Source organism: Lissotriton helveticus, chromosome 12 (assembly GCF_964261635.1).
Source record: "Lissotriton helveticus chromosome 12, aLisHel1.1, whole genome shotgun sequence".
NCBI classification, from domain to species: domain Eukaryota; kingdom Metazoa; phylum Chordata; class Amphibia; order Caudata; family Salamandridae; genus Lissotriton; species Lissotriton helveticus.
In genome coordinates, this window is record NC_136073.1 from 886,249,923 (window position 1) to 886,265,873 (window position 15,951).

General features: G+C 46.6%; 1 protein-coding gene across 1 annotated transcript in view; it reads right to left on the reverse strand.

The window, feature by feature from the left end:
* Positions 1 to 8,517: 8,517 nt before the first annotated feature.
* The window catches only part of LOC144799394 (asialoglycoprotein receptor 1-like), a 171,761-nt gene continuing 164,327 nt past the window's right edge, over positions 8,518 to 15,951 (reverse strand). The window contains exon 11 of the mRNA XM_078670684.1: positions 8,518 to 11,746. Coding sequence (XP_078526810.1) covers positions 11,593 to 11,746 — 154 coding nt within the window. The 3' untranslated portion in view covers positions 8,518 to 11,592. The remainder of the gene's footprint in view (positions 11,747 to 15,951) is intronic.

The window sequence follows — 15,951 nt, forward strand, 5'->3', positions numbered from 1 at the left end:
CAAGGGCTAATACTCTCAAGGCTGGATTACAGCAATGTGATCTATCTGGGCGCCCCCGAAGCAACGCTGAACAAGCTCCAGAGAATCCAGAACATGGCGGCGCGGATTCTCACAAACACCCCTGCCAGAGCTTCGGCTAAACCGGCCCTAAAACTCCTCCATTGGCTACCGATAAGGGAGCGGGTCAAATTTAAGGCTCTATGCCTGACTCACAAATTACTACGAAATCAAGGCCCCCTTGTCCTCAGGAAATTCATTATACCCTACAAACCCACAAGACCCCTCCGTTCGATCACGGAAAACCTTATCACGACCCCCAGGCATAAGAAAGCCCGCTCTGGAGGAAGACGTTTCGCGGTCCACACTGCACGTCTCTGGAACCTGCTTCCCCATGACCTGCGACTAGAACCACAATATCTCCGCTTTAGGAAGTTGCTTAAAACTTATCTTTTTCCCCAATGAGTCACTTTTGCCATATTCCTGACTGTTCTGCCCCTTCTATTTCCCCCCCTTCTTATTTCCCCCCCGTCCTTTCGCACTTAGGAGACAGGGTCTACCAGCGCTGGGATACCTCTTGGTGACTACGCGCTTTACAAAAATAAATAATAATAATAATAATAATAAGAGTTTGGATACACTTTCATCAGATCTCACAGGACGTTTAAATCGCCTGGCCTCTTTTGCGGCTGGTCAGAGTCCTATATGACTATTCATGAGTACAGGTCTGCAATATCACCAGGACATCAGAAAGCTGGACCTTTTTTCATTTACTGGAGGATGGAGGACACATTCCCTATGGAGATTCATCAAGGCAAGGAGGACATGGTTTGGATATTTACAGGGTTTATCTTCTTCTTAATACTGTTCAGGTTCTTCCCTGCACTCTAAACTTCGATCATCAAGAAAAGATGACCTGTTGGGTGGACCATCCCAATTTATAGTGGTGTGAAGTATTTCCTTTATGTTGTTACTTCCTGCCCAGGGGAGCAGGATCATGGGAAATGTAGTGCTTTGAAGATGATCTTCAATAAACAGAAAGGAAAGAGATTGCATAATATTTTCCTTCTTTGTTTTGTTTTATTAAATCAGGACTCTCAACAACTGGCTAGGAGAATCTGCAATTGTGTACAATAGGAATAAAAACAAAAAATACTTAGTGGTTATTGAGTAATGCTGAGACCGCCTTTTGACTGCGTCTAAGCACTAGTAGAAAGAGGCTGGTTTCCAGCAGCTTCAGAGGCAGGCTCAGCAAACACACTAATGGTATCATTTTTGGAAGGATGAATGTAAATTTTGTGGAAAAAGTCTGTGATAAGACATGTCTTTTACTTCCTTAGTCTGCTGTACAGCCAATGGCCACGCAAATTGAACTCAACCGGATGAGAATCGAAAGTGGAATGACCCGTTGCCGCAACCTGTGTCTCTCACCATGCTGATTGATACAATCTTTTTAGGAGGGCTGTTGTGGGAAAAATACCACAAACATTTCATTCTATTTAACTTCTCTTGCCAGAGCAGAGGCAGCCCCTTTTGGTGGAGAAACCCCCATCACTGTGGCAGACAGCTCTAGTTGCAGTGGATTTTACACTTCTAGGGGGCTTACTTAAAAGGCCATTGCGCCGCCCATACGTCACTTTTTCCCATGTTAAAACTGACGCATAGGCTTGTAAATAAGCCCCATAGAGTGGTGAAGATGATATACCAGCCACAATGATTAAAGGAAAATCCACAGTGAAAACTCTTAATCAAACTCATAGGGGCATATTAGCAAGGGATATATCGCCGCTTTCGCTGCACTTTTTGCCGCTAAAGCGGTGATATTTTTATCGGCCTATCAGCCAGCTGTCGGTAACAGCAGTTAGCAACAGCTTTTAGCCGATAGCGAGCGGTTTGGGGCCCACTTTGCATGTCAGCGATATTTATCGCTAATGACATGCAAAGTGGGCGTACCCCAACTGTTAGCGACTGAAAACAGTCGCTAACACAGCTATCGCCTATTAGCAAGGCAGGCAAAGAGATAAAAAAATCACTGTAAACGCTATTATCGCTATAATCTAACACCTGCTAAAAAGTTGACTTACCTGTATAGTCAATGGGGGTGGATTATCAGATTAAGCCCGCTTTGGCGTTAATGCGTGAATGCCGCTGGATTTCCCGCGATATTCTCGCATTTCGCCACTATCGCTGGATATTTTAGCACAATGGAGAAAAACGTTGCTAATAGCATGTTTTCTCCGCTAAAATATCCAGCGATAAAAATTAAAGCGCTAAGCGCATTTAGCGAAAAATATCGCTACTCCTTGCTAATATGCCCCACAGTCTTCTCTGGGGCTGCTGAATATTTGCATTCTGGTTGGTTGGTGTGGAGACATCACTTGCAGCAGACAGGTGCCCAGCTGTGCATGCCTTTGTTATGCCTTTAAATTCAAGCCTGTGCTTAGCCACTACCCATCTGATCCAGTACATAACAAAGGGTATCAGATCCCTCCTTTTCAAAGAAAGTGTCATACATTGTGATCGTAGCACGCCACACATTAGAACTTGGGCAATCTTTTTGCAGGATGTCCTTCAAAACTACCATTGGAGTGGCCGGCATGAAGGAAGAAAACGTCGACCACCAGGCCATAGCATCGCATTGGCAGGATTCTGTGAAGGGTGCAACGATGAAAGAAGGATAATGGACCATCGAAGGCGCTTCCTACATCACATCAAGTGTGTAAAGCAGATAAAACAAAGCACGTCAAAGAATAAGAAGAACCCTGCTGTAGGAGCAAACTTCAATCCTGTAGGCAAGGAGACACAGGAGCAATGTATAACTGATATCTAATAGTTTTTTTGTCTCATTTAAACCACGTGTACATAGTTTCATTTTCCTTCTCCATTCAGGATTTAGTAATCTAGAGCTGGGTTGATGAGAAGGTCCCTCGCGGCGGGATGCCTGGCTTTCACCTAGTGGATACCCTGCCGGGGTTTCTCACAGGGGAATACCAGGACGGGTTCCCTAAGCAAGCGCCGGGACGCTCACGGGCAGCTGTGCGCTTTACAAGTCCAACACATTTACATTTACATTTACATTTGTGAGTGTCTGTGATATGTACATTTTTGCTCTCAATTATCTGTCACTCTGGAGCCACAAGCCTTTTGTTCAAATACACCTGTGGTATGCTTGGAGTTTTATCCCAGTGTTTAGCTGTATTGAGGCTATAAAGGACTCGGGTCCACTTAACCATGCATAATGCGAGAGAGTGAGATTGAGACGACCACACCGGCCTGGGTTACACTTTGAAAAATGGTGTAAAGTCCATCAGGATACTGGAAGGGCTTTATCTCCGTCATCTCGTCGGTACCCCATCCATCAATATTAGACATCCTCGCTGGCCCACTGGTAATCTCTGTACCGTAAAAGGTACTGGTGCCCCAGCGGTTCCCTTCAAGGTACAAAAAGTTAGGTGGACAGCAGTCGCTGTTTTTTACGGCTGGTCACCAAACGTATACACTTTTTTTCTGTTTCAGAAACAAACTCCCAAAGTGGCACTTTGTTTCTAAAAAGCAGAACATTAATCACTCCATGCCCTGGGACTTCTCCTGTCAGGGTTATTTTCTGTCACTCAACGGCAGGTAGCAGACTGAGAAATAGGACATTACACTGTCCACCCTAGTAAGATCAACAATGCAATGTCCTTCATCATCAAGGAAGCTTTCTGTTAACAGGGCCAAGGAGGGCTCCATCAATAGAAATCTTGGGGTCTGCCCATTTCTAAATAAGACTAGTGAACCTACAGTTTGCCAGACAGGGTACTTGTGCATTTGCCATGGAGCACACTCTCTGCTAAACTGTAAATCAGGCCCCTGTTCATACCCCCAAGTGCCAGCAACAAAGACATCCCAGTAAGATCCTCACCACATACACCTGGAACATGGATCAACCACATCCTGACTCCAACTTCCACAAACATCAGATCTCCACAAAACCCCAATGCAAGATCCCCCACATAGAGCTCAGAGGCACCTAGCCCACACCCTACTCCCTATAGACTTGTGTTTTAAGCTCCCAAGAATATGTTTCTCAGGGACCTAAAGTCATTCTTCCAGACTATCACTAGCACACTCACAGCCACAAACCAAACAATAGCAGATTCCCCCAGAACAAAGGCTCCATCATACCTCAGGACAGAGTTCCAAAGGCCGTCTGTCCTCCCCAGCCTAAACCACCGCAGACAGCCTGCCCATGCCAAGCTAATAACACCCCTTGAACAGACCACCTGAGATATCCGGGCCCGATTCACAGAACTAACTTAAGACAAAATCCTAAACTTACTACTTTTGGTATTCACAGAAGTTAGGATTTTGTCTTAAGTTAGTCTTAAGACAGACTTAAGGGAGGAGCCAAGCTCGCGTCCGAGATGGCCGCGCTTTAGCTCGGCTCCGTCAACTTTCCTGTTCGAAACATAAATCCTGCCTTTATCCTGCCCCGGGAAGACAATTTCTGCTACGCTGTGGATCTACGGCGATTTATAGACACTTACCGTCTGTTCCGGTTGTCTCTGGGTGCCGTGGTTCCGGAACTGTGCCTTCGCTCGCTTCGGGACCTCCGGAGCGGACTGGCCTGATTCTCCTTGGCGGCGCCCGGACGGGGCGCTCGCTATGGCCGGCCCTTGATGGCGCAGTGGACTCGGCCGACGAGGCGGTTGTGCAGAGAGGCCGGTCGCGGCTTTCTGGTTTGATCAGGCGGTCCCGCGGCCTGGGGTGGAGGCGCTGCCATCTGTTGACGGGACTGACCGTAGTTGTGGCTTGTCCCCCCCCTTTGTTCTCCGGTCGGGCCATTTTGAGTGCCTCCGCCCGGACTCGGAGAACGGGGCCGGCGGCATTGGGGGGCCGGCGATCCTCCTTCTTCCGGTGGCCCCCCTTCCTGCTCTGGACGTGCCTCTGCTGGTGATCGACTGAATTCCGTTTGCCTTGCTGTGGCCCGGTCGGGGGTCGGGGATCGCTGCGACCCCGCCGGGCTTCCAAGATGGCGGCCGACCCTGTATATCTTAGCCGGGCCGAGATGGGCGGCGGTGGTCCACGATGTGGCACAGAAACCGGATACTGTAAAGGTGTTCCTACACTTAAGGGCATCCTCGCCGCCCTGCGCTCCTGGGATACTCCTGTGGCCGCACCCGCTGTTAACCTGGAAGAGGCTCGTTTCGCTGGGCCGTTTGAGCCCCCCCTGGCGTGTGCGGCTACGTCGCTGCTGGGTGCGGCTGGTTCTATCCTGGAAATTATGGACCCGGTGGCTGCCGTTTCTGCTGCTGTGCGGAGTTCCGCTGCCCTCCATCGTGATGTGTCCTCTCCTGTGCTGTGGGTCGGTGGGCCGGGTCCTGTCCAGGCCGGTCTTGGTGGTTCTTCCTGTTCTTCATCTCCTCGAATGGCCGATCGTAGATCCTGTGCTGACTCCGCTGGGTCGACTTTCCTCGGATCATCTTCGGAACTGTGCCTGCCTTGTGTACAATGGTTTCTGACTGCTCCGGATCATTCGAGTGGTGCACGGAACATCTTATGCGGTTTGAAGTTTGACCTCCCTGTTCTTTGCCTCCTGTTCCTTGTGGTCTGGTTCTTCGTGAGGCGGACTGCTACAGATTTGGAAAGAAAAGGACAGGGATAAGACGATCTTGCCTTTGTGGACTGTTGTCTTGCAATGGTTGGATGATCGATTAGTACGGTATGACCATGTCGGACTTTTGTCGTATTACTGCTCTGTATCCTTCATTTCTTCGTCTTCCCGTGGACACTGATGTTTCGGACGGGAGGGTGGGAGCCGTTGATTCTGTTATATGGCCCTCTCCCACGTTCCTTTCTCCCTTATTCCTTCTTTCCCCCCCCCCTTTTTTTGTCTTTATGGTTCTAACTTGCTTTAGCTCTTCTATATTTCGGGTTCTGATTAGGGCGACAGGCACGCTGCTGGGGGGTGGGCCATAGCCTTCTGCAGGGGTGCAGGGTGGGCTTGCGGGGTGGGGGGGGGGGTCTGTCATTTCTTTGGGTTTTTTTTTTCCCCTCCTTTTTCTTATTTTTTGGTTCTATGGCTCTTGTGTGTCCTCTTTTTCGGGACGCGGTCTCAGCATGTGTCCCCCTGGGTGGGTTGTTCTTGATGCGCTGGCCTTTGGGTCTTACTGTGACTTTGGCTCACTATTTAATTTTGCTCTGGTTACTACCGGTTTTGTATACCAATTTGTGGTTTCCGGCCTCGTTTGCCATGGGGCACATGCTTGAGGTGGCGTTCTTCCTTTCGCTTTTTGTCCCCTTTTCCCTCCCTTCCTCCCCCCTTTCGTGGGGGGGGGTTTCCTTATCCCCTGGGTTGTGTGACGGAGGGCTTTATTTGATAAGCTTTTTTCGACTCTGTTTGATATGATATGTTCTTATTGTGGTGGGTGGCGTTGAACGGCAGTTGCCACTGTTTTTCTGGTGCGACTCATATTCTGCCCTTACCAATAGATATTTGTCGTTATTGAGTTATCCTGTATCTTTTACCATGGCTGTTCGTGGCCCACCACGGCCCTCCGAGACTTCCTACCTGTTTATTATCCTGTTGTACCCGTTTCTATATATTAAAAAATCAACCTTCTCGTATCCTGTCCCTGCTGGTTGCTATATGGCTTTTAGCCCTTATTTCCTGTATGATTTGTTGTGATATTCTGTATGCGTTTCTGTATTGTTGATTATGCTCCTTATCTGTGGTGGCCGGCCCGCTGGGTTGTAGGCCCGTATTTGTGAGCCTTCCCTGTACAATAAAGGTTTTAAAAAAAAAAAAAAGACAGACTTAAGACAGACTTAAGTTAGGATTTTGTCTTAAGTCTGTCTTAAGACTAACTTAAGACAAAATCCTAACTTCTGTGAATACCAAAAGTAGTAAGTTTAGGATTTTGTCTTAAGTTAGTTCTGTGAACCAGGCCCTCCATCCTTATCCCCAAAAAACTCGATTTCAGAGCCCCACAAGTACTAATTCTAGGCCCTCAAAACCTCTAGTCCACAGCTTGACAGATCCCCCAGCCCACACCTTCACAGACACCTAGGCATGCACCTTTGAACAATAAGACCAAATGCCCCTTTACAACTGGAAGGAACCCACCTAAATCAGACCCATAAAGGCACCCAGCCCAGACCATCACATAAACTCATCCCTGTCCCAAGCAGATGCCAAGGCTCGTCTGCTATGGATACATAACCTTAGACTCCTGCTGACCCAAGCTCAGATCCACAGTCCAGTGCCCACAAAGTACTCCTATCCATGCAACCACTGACCGCCTGCTCAGGCCTCCACAGACACCTAGACAAGCCCTGAGTAAACCCAGTCCAGTTTCTCAGAAACAGTCACATTAGAGCCCTACAGATCTGTCTAGACTCACAGCTACTACCACCCTTATGGTAGTAGCTGTGCTCTACCAGTTGTCATATGGACCAGACCCCTACAGACATTCACTACGGGCCCATAAGACAGACACAAGTGGCCACCCAAACATAAGCCTTCAGTCGAAACCCATACACGTCTCCAGCACACTTCTCCACAGGCCCCTAGACAGACCTCTCGGGCATGGGCAAAGTGGGAAATTGCCTAGGGGCCTCACCTTTAAAGGAACCTCCTAGTGAAGTGATGAGGCGAGTCAAAAGACCATTTTTCTCCTCCATCACTTTCTGTACCTCAACTTCTCTTGCTCGCTCTGCCTACATCTACCACAGACTTTATCTCTCTTTACCACGCCTACATCACCACTCTACTTTTCTATTACCTCTCTTTCCCTAGCTCATCTATCTCTCATAATATCATCTCTCTCTCTTCTTTCAACTCCCTCTTTACCTCTCTTTATTCTTCTCCGCCTACGTCCTTCTAAACTCTTTTACTTTTTTCCTCTGTCTACTTTGCCTTCTTATCTAGCTGTCAGTTCTTCTTCTACATCACCAATGTCTTCATCCTCATCCTTCTCTCTACCTCAAGTTTTTATCTGACCCAACTACCTCTATGTAACCTCTCTCTGTACCTCACCTATTCTCTCTAATACCTCTCTCCTTCACACCACCTCTTGTACCTCATGCCATTTCTTCAACTCTTTCCACTTGCCTGTCTATCTCTCATTATCTCAACTCTCTCCCCACCACCTTTTCTCGCCCCTTTGAACAGCACCATGCTCTCTGCACCTCACTGCTGTTTCTATCTCACTACCCTCCATCTACTTTATCTTCAGCATTATCTCTAGGGGTGGCAGACCTCATGGAGGTTCTACTTTGTGGAATTCCACAGAGTAATCTAAAAACTCTGTGAAATTCTGCAGAGTTTCACGTTTTGCGGAATGCCGCTGCCCAGTCCTAGAATTTCTCACACATTGTAAAATAAAAGTTCCTGAATTGCTCTTCAGCATTGCTTTGCTTACCAAGTGGCAAGCACTCTAACATGGAACATGTTGCAGTGCAAAGTCAGCACCCAGCCTGCTCTCAGGAGATGTTTCACATTTACACCAATAATGCTGAACACTTGGCAGAGAAGGGTGTTTTCAGACTATTTTTTTTATTATGTCCACTACAGCAGTTATGTCTTTCTGTTAAATTCTAAGAATGCAGTAGAGTGCACTTTTTTCACATCACTATCAATATGAGACCAAAGATCCTCACATTTCTTGCCTCTGGCATCATCACTCAGCAAACATTCTGTAAATGTTTGCCACGTGGATAATATAGCATTCATAGCCCCTTGATGAGAACCATCAGCTAAGGGACACCATTGGGATGACTCTTTATTTGATGCCACACAAAGCACAAAATGATAAATATTTGCGTTTAATTCCTGTGCATAAGAAAACAGTGCACCAGAATGGACTAAAAAGTCAATAGCATTCCTCATTACCTCTGAAGATTGTAAAGATGCTTTCAGCATACCAGCTAGCAAGTGGAAAGGATCTCTTACAGGGAATCACTTCAGCTCATGTATCAATTTTGACAGGTCATCACACAACGTTTTCATATACATAGCTGAATTACTGCAAATATGAACAATATCACTCCAATCTTTGTTGAACTTGGAAAGAAACTTTTTTTGCAGAGGATTCCAAGTGACATTGCATTCCATGTTTTCCAAAATCTGGTGTCATGTTTACACCACTATCCTAGATGCTTGGTGATAGCGCTCTTTTCACATATACTTGTTACTATACCTTGCATTGAACATTTAAAGCCTGAGGTGTTGGCAATTCACCTACTATCAATACTGACTCACTAGAAACTGGGGGTTAGGTATTAAGGGTTTTTACCCATTCTCTGTGGGTAAATATGATGGCAAACATTGGGAAAGATTCTTATGAAACCAGCCATTTTACCTATCAGTGAAAGAATCAAACACAGACAAAATATGAAATATGATTTTGATATTTCCTGATTCTCTACAGTTTATAAAATAATTAAACATGACCTAAACCCTGCATCTTAAGACCAAACACCACAAAAATAAAAAATAAAAAGGAAGACGAAACAATATTTTAGTGGCATCCTGAAACAGCAAAACTGAAGCAGAATACTGCTAGCTTGTATAACAAAATTACATTGTATTGGCCCCTCCAGGAAGAAAAAAAATACTCTTTCACTCTCTTTTTCCTTTTTTGAATGGCATTTAGTTTGTGGTTGTGCAGGTGTTTTTTCAGTGTTTATATGTTTTCACTGGTGAGGGCTATTACTCTTTCAGCTGGGTTTTATCAGTTATTGTAGGTTTAACCCTAAAACCGGACAGCCTAATTATAATACACAGTTCTAACATGAGCAAGACCTTTATTGAAATGTTTGGTTACAGCAAACTAATGCCTCTTGTATACTGGGAGACCTTTCAGTTGCCCCACACCGTGTGTGGTGTACTTGCAAACACTTGTGCACACACTCATGCACGTGCTGCTCTCCATCCATTCAACTGGGAATTTCACTCCAAGGCATGGCAGGGGTGCCTAGGCTCCAGGGACTAAGCAATGGGGTAGAAAGCCATGTAGCACAAGGCAATGAAGTACTAGGCTATGGTACACAAGGCCATGGAGCACATGGCTATGGGGCACAAGGCCATGGAGTACTAGGTTATGGGCCTAGGGCCATGGAACACAAGGCCATGGGCACAAGGCATTGAAGCACTAGGCTATGGGACACTAGGCAATGAAGCACTAGGCTATGGGCATGAGGCTATGGAGCACTAGCCTATGGGCATAAGGCCATGGAGCACTAGGCTATGGGACAAAAGGCCATGCAACACAAGGCTGTGGGATACAAGGCTGTGGGATACAAGCCCATGGAACACTAAGGTATGGGGCACAAGGCCAAGGAGCACTAGCCTATGGGCATAAGGCCATGGAGCACTAGGCTATGGGGCCTAAGGCCATGGAGCACTAGGCTATGGGACACAAGGCCATGGATCACAAGGCCATGGACACAATGCAATGAAGCACTAGGCTATGGGGCACAAGGCCACGGAGAACATGGCTATGGGGCACAAGGCAATGGAGTACTAGGCTATGGGCATAAGGACATGAGGCACAAGGCCATGGGCACAAGGCAATGAACCACTAGGCTATAGGCATAAGGCCATGGAGCACTAGGCTATGGGGCATAAGGCCATGGAGCACTAGGCTATGGGACACAAGGCCATGGAGCACAAGGCCATGGGCACAAGGTAATGAAGCACTAGGCTATGGGACACAAGGCCATGGAGCACTAGGCCATGAGCACAAGGCAATGAAGCACTAGGCTATGGGACACAAGGCCATGGAGCACTAGGCTATGGGGCACAAGGCAATGAAGCACTAGGCTATGAGACACAAGGCCATGGAGCACTAGGCTATGGGGCACAAGGCAATGGAGTACTAGGCTATGGGCATAAGGCCATGGAGCACAAGGCCATGGGCACAAGGCAATGAACCACTAGGCTATGGTCATAAGGCCATGGAGCACTAGGCTATGGGACACAAGGCCAAGGAGCACAAGGCTATGGGGCACAAGGTAATGAAGCACCAGGCTATGGGACACAAGGCCATGGAGCACTAGGCCATGAGCACAAGGCAATGAAGCACTAGGCTATGGGACACAAGGCCATGGAGCACTAGGCCATGGGCACAAGGCCATGGAGCACTAGGCTATGGGGCACAAGGCCATGGAGCACTAGGCCATGAGCACAAGGCAATGAAGCACTAGGCTATGGGACACAAGGCCATGGAGCACTAGGCTATGAGACACAAGGCCATGGAGCACTAGGCTATGGGGCACAAGGCAATGGAGTACTAGGCTATGGGCATAAGGCCATGGAGCACAAGGCAATGAACCACTAGGCTATGGTCATAAGGCCATGGAGCACTAGGCTATGGGACACAAGGCCAAGGAGCACAAGGCTATGGGGCACAAGGCAATGAAGCACTAGGCTATGGGCATAAGGTCACAAGGCAATGAAGCACTAGGCTATGGGCATAAGGTCATGGAGCACTCGGTTATGGGACACAAGGCCATGGAGCACCAGGCTATGGGGCACAGGGCAATGGAGCACTAGGCTGTGGAACACAAGGCCATGGAGCACTAGGCTATGGGGCACAAGGCTATGGAGCTCTAGGGGGTGGACATCTTCTTTTCACAGACCACGTTGTACGTGCGCGAGCAGTGGTCATCATTCCATTGGCCAGAGAGGTGCAGGTGCGCGCAGTCCTCGCCGCCGCCCAACCCGTGCCCGTAGTGCTCATCTGGCTGACCAGGGATCCAGTTCCTACAGGAAGGAAGACAGGAGAGGTTAGAGAAGAAGGCAGACTGTTCCAAACTGTATCCTTTAACACTGTGCAAACATGGCAAGGAATGAGGCATGGGTCATTGAGGAACAGACCTTTCCTTGAAAACTTCAAGAGAATTAAGGGGTCTGGCAAACGGGAGGCAAGCACAGATGACTAGTAAACCTGAGACTAGTCTTCCTACTCTGGTGTTTACTCCCCCCACAGAGAAACACATGATCTCTCCATAAAAGCCTATGTAGCAAAATAAACAAAACTGTTCATGCTAAAAACAAATCTCAGAGTTGGAGAGAATTTAAAATGAAAGAAAGAATAAAACACAACATTAATTTAAACAGTTTAAAAAAATAAAACTATACATAAGACGACAACAAATTGTGAAAGAATACAAAAAACTGAAATGGAGATGTCAAAGTTCCAAGACAATAGTCCTGTAAGGGCTTGCAAAAGACGTCTGTGCTTTAGTTGAGGGCTACAAAATGGAGGTAGGTGTCTAAAAATGGAGGCCAATCACATCCTTCAGTATGCGTGTCCCACTAGCAGTTATAAAAGACTATTGTTGAAGGCCTGTCTTTGCCAGGATGTGACCGTGGAGCTGAACTTCGAACTAAACACAGCCTTGGAAAATGTTGTAATGCCAGTTCCAATTTGCACCCGTCAAATGCGACCCTCTCCAAGAGGGCCTGGCTAGGTCTAGGCCCTAAGCACAGTTTGTATTGAATCAAGCCATATTAGTCCCTTTGTGGCACCATTTTCAAAACATAGCAGCTGACAATCAACAGGTTTGAGACAGAATTCAGAAAAGAAATTCATGGAATATATTACGATTATAGGAGTTTATTTATTTATTTATTTCATTTGTAGAGCGCCTGGTTACACCAACGGTGTGTCCCCGCGCTGAGACATATCTCGGTGAGCGAAAGTGTGGTTTACCGCGGTCCTTAGTTCATGCCGTCCTTGGCTTTTTCGAACAGCCAAGTCTTCAGCTGCTTGCGGAAAGGGCCGTCCTTAGGCTCTGTTTTTAAGGTAACTGGCAGGGTGTTCCAGCTTTTAGCTGCTAAGTACCTAAAAGAACGAGCCCCCATACGGGCCTTGAATATTCTTGGGATGCTTACTAATGCCATGTCCCTGGATCTCAGGTTTCGTCCTGGGGTATATTTAGTCAGTAAAGGTTGCAGGTAACTCAGGCTTTTTTGTGAAAGGATGCGGTGGCAGTAGCACAATGCCTTGAACATGGTTCTCTTCTTCACTGGCAACCAGTGTAAGGTGGACAGGGCTTTCTTAGAGTCAGCTCTCCTTGGAAGGCCGAGAATCAGATGTGCCGCAGCATTTTGCACGCTCTGCAGTTTGGCAAGGTATTTTTTTAGACGCTCCTAAATACAGCACATTACCGTAGTCTAATTGTGAGGTAATTACTGCGTGCACTATGGTTTTTCTGGCTTTAGAAGGTAGTAGATCTATGATTTTTTTCAGGGTTCTCATGGCGCCATAACAATTCCCGGCTACCTTCCGTATCTGATTGTCGAAAGATAGTTTGGAGTCGAACCAGATTCCAAGATTTTTCACCTCTGATTTTGGGTGCGGGACTTGGCCAAGTACTTCTGGCCACCAAGCAGATGACCAGATGGAGGGTGCTTTACCCACCACCAGTACCTCCGTCTTACTCCTGTTTAATTTGAGGCAGTGGTTCGACATCCAGTCGGCTACCTCCTCTAAGCATTTGGCAAAGCTGATCGCTGCCTGAGCTTTGTTCTGGGATAACATTACAATTAGCTGTGTGTCATCTGCGTAAGACACTATCGACACCTCATGTTTCTCTACACATTCTGCTAGTGATCCCACATACAGATTGAACAGGGTGGGACTCAAAATTGATCCCTGTGGGACCCCTTGGGGCAGAGGGTAGCTATCAGATCGGAGCGTTCCTTGGGCGACTTGGAAGCTACGTTCGTCCAGGAACGAGGTCAGCCACTTCAGAGCGTTGTTCCTGATACCACAGGCCTCCAGTCTTTGAAGTAACAAGTGGTGCGACACGGTATCAAACGCCGCGCTTAGATCCAACAAGATCAGCGCGGCTGTTTGTCCCTCGTCAACATGTTTCCTGAGTGTTTCTGTTGCCATGAGTAACGCTGATTCTGTTGAATGTGCCATTCTAAAGCCTGACTGTGAGGGGTGCAGAAGGTCATTTGTGTTAATGTGGTCTACCAGCTGTTTGTTAGTGATTTTTTCTGCGACTTTAGCCACAAATGGGAGCAGTGAAATGGGGCGCAGATTGTCTAGCTTGGTATATTCTAGTGATGTTTTTTTCTTGAGGGGTTTGACAATGGCCTGCTTCCATTTTTTTGGAACTATACCCGTCTGGAAGGAGTGGGAGATAAGATCAAAGATATAAGGTAGGATTATATCCATCCCCTCCATCATTTTATCCGGTCGCGCCGGGTCTCGAGGAGAGCCGGACTTTATTCCTTTTACTGTAGCTTTTAGAACCTCCCTTTCCTGCATTCTAAAACCATCCAGCATAGTTCTTACATTGCTCCCCGTTTTGGTTACTGATGCAGTGGTGCCTCTGTAGGAAATGTATCATATATATTTGTTACTTTATTAGCAAAGAATTCTGCTATCTCATTGCAGGACTCTTTCGTGGCCAGAGTATCCTCTTTCTTCTCTTCTTGATTTCTGAGAGATTTTAAAATAATAAACATTTCCTTATGTGAGTTATTGGCTCTTTCTATTTTATCTGTATAGAATTCACATCTGATTTTTTTTGATCAGTGCATGATAGATTTTCAGTTCTTTTTTATAGTCTTCTTTAAGTTTATTGCAGTAGTTCTTTCTCCAGATGCGTTCCGATTTCTTACAGGATTTCCTAGCCTTCCTTAACTCGTCATCATACCAAGGTGCTGTTTCCCTTGGTCTTTTAGGTATTCTCGTGCTCCATGGTGCTGCCTTATCTAGCGCATCTGTAATCCATGTCTCAATCTGTTCATTGGCTCTGTTAATATCATTGTCCAACCTAGGCTTCTGCTCTTTTAAAGCTCATGCAAATGAGGTGGCGTTAAATTTATTCCACTTTCTGGTGGTGATTTCCTCTCTGTGACATTGTTCCTTCAGTCTCTGCGCTGGCACAGTGAAAAGGACCAACTAGTGATCTGACCATGGAACTGGCCATGGTACTCCTACTTCTGTCTCCTTGCAGTTAGTAAAGATCGGGTCTAAGATGTGGCCCCCCGATGGGTTTGAGATTTCACTTTTTGCGCCAGATGCAGTGACAGGAGGTCCTTACAGAGAGCACTTATTTCTGGATTTTCTTTATCGTCAAAGTGTATGTTTAAGTCCCTCAGTATCAGAAAAGTGTTATGTCTCAATGCTGGATATACTATCCTGTCCTCCAAACTAGTTATAAACTTTGGGGCATATTACCAACAACTAGCGATAATTATCGCTATGTTGGTTTAGCAGCAATATTTTTATCGCCGAGCTGCGGCGATTTTTATCGCTTAGGAGCCTTGCTATTATCAAGGTTTATCTCCTAAGCGATAAAAATCGGCCGAAATGCATGAATATCGCTGAAAAGTCAGCGATATTCATGCATTACCGAGCTAATGCTCTTAGCCATGTTATCCACCTCCCATTGGATAACATGGCTAAGAACTGCTCAGGGCAGGTGTTAGCTTTTGGAGATATTCGCGCTTAGCGCGAATATCTCCAAAAGTTGGTAATAGGAGATAGCGATGTTAGCGACTGTTTCCAGTCGCTAAAATCTTGGCACGCCCACTTTGCATGTCATTAGTGATAAATATCACTGACATGCAAAGCGGGGCCCAAGATGGCCGCTATCTCCTACTAGCTGTCGCTAACTGGTGTTAGCGACAGCTAGGTAATAGGGAGATCATTTTATCTCCGCTTTCTTGGCTTTTAAAGCCAAAAAAGCGGAGATAAACCCCCTTGATAATATGCCCCTTTGTTATTTGGCCGGGTGGGCGATATATAAGGAATCCCGCTAAGGTCTTGTTATCTACTATTGACAGCGTGAAGAAAAATGACTCACAGCTTTCTAGGCCAGTTTGTTGTACTTCTGACCCCCTGACCTCTGACCCTGAGTTCAGGGTCGAGACCATTACTTCTTTATAATACAAGGGAGCCTGCAATCCCTGCATAAAAGCTTGTCTCTAATATCCTTATTACA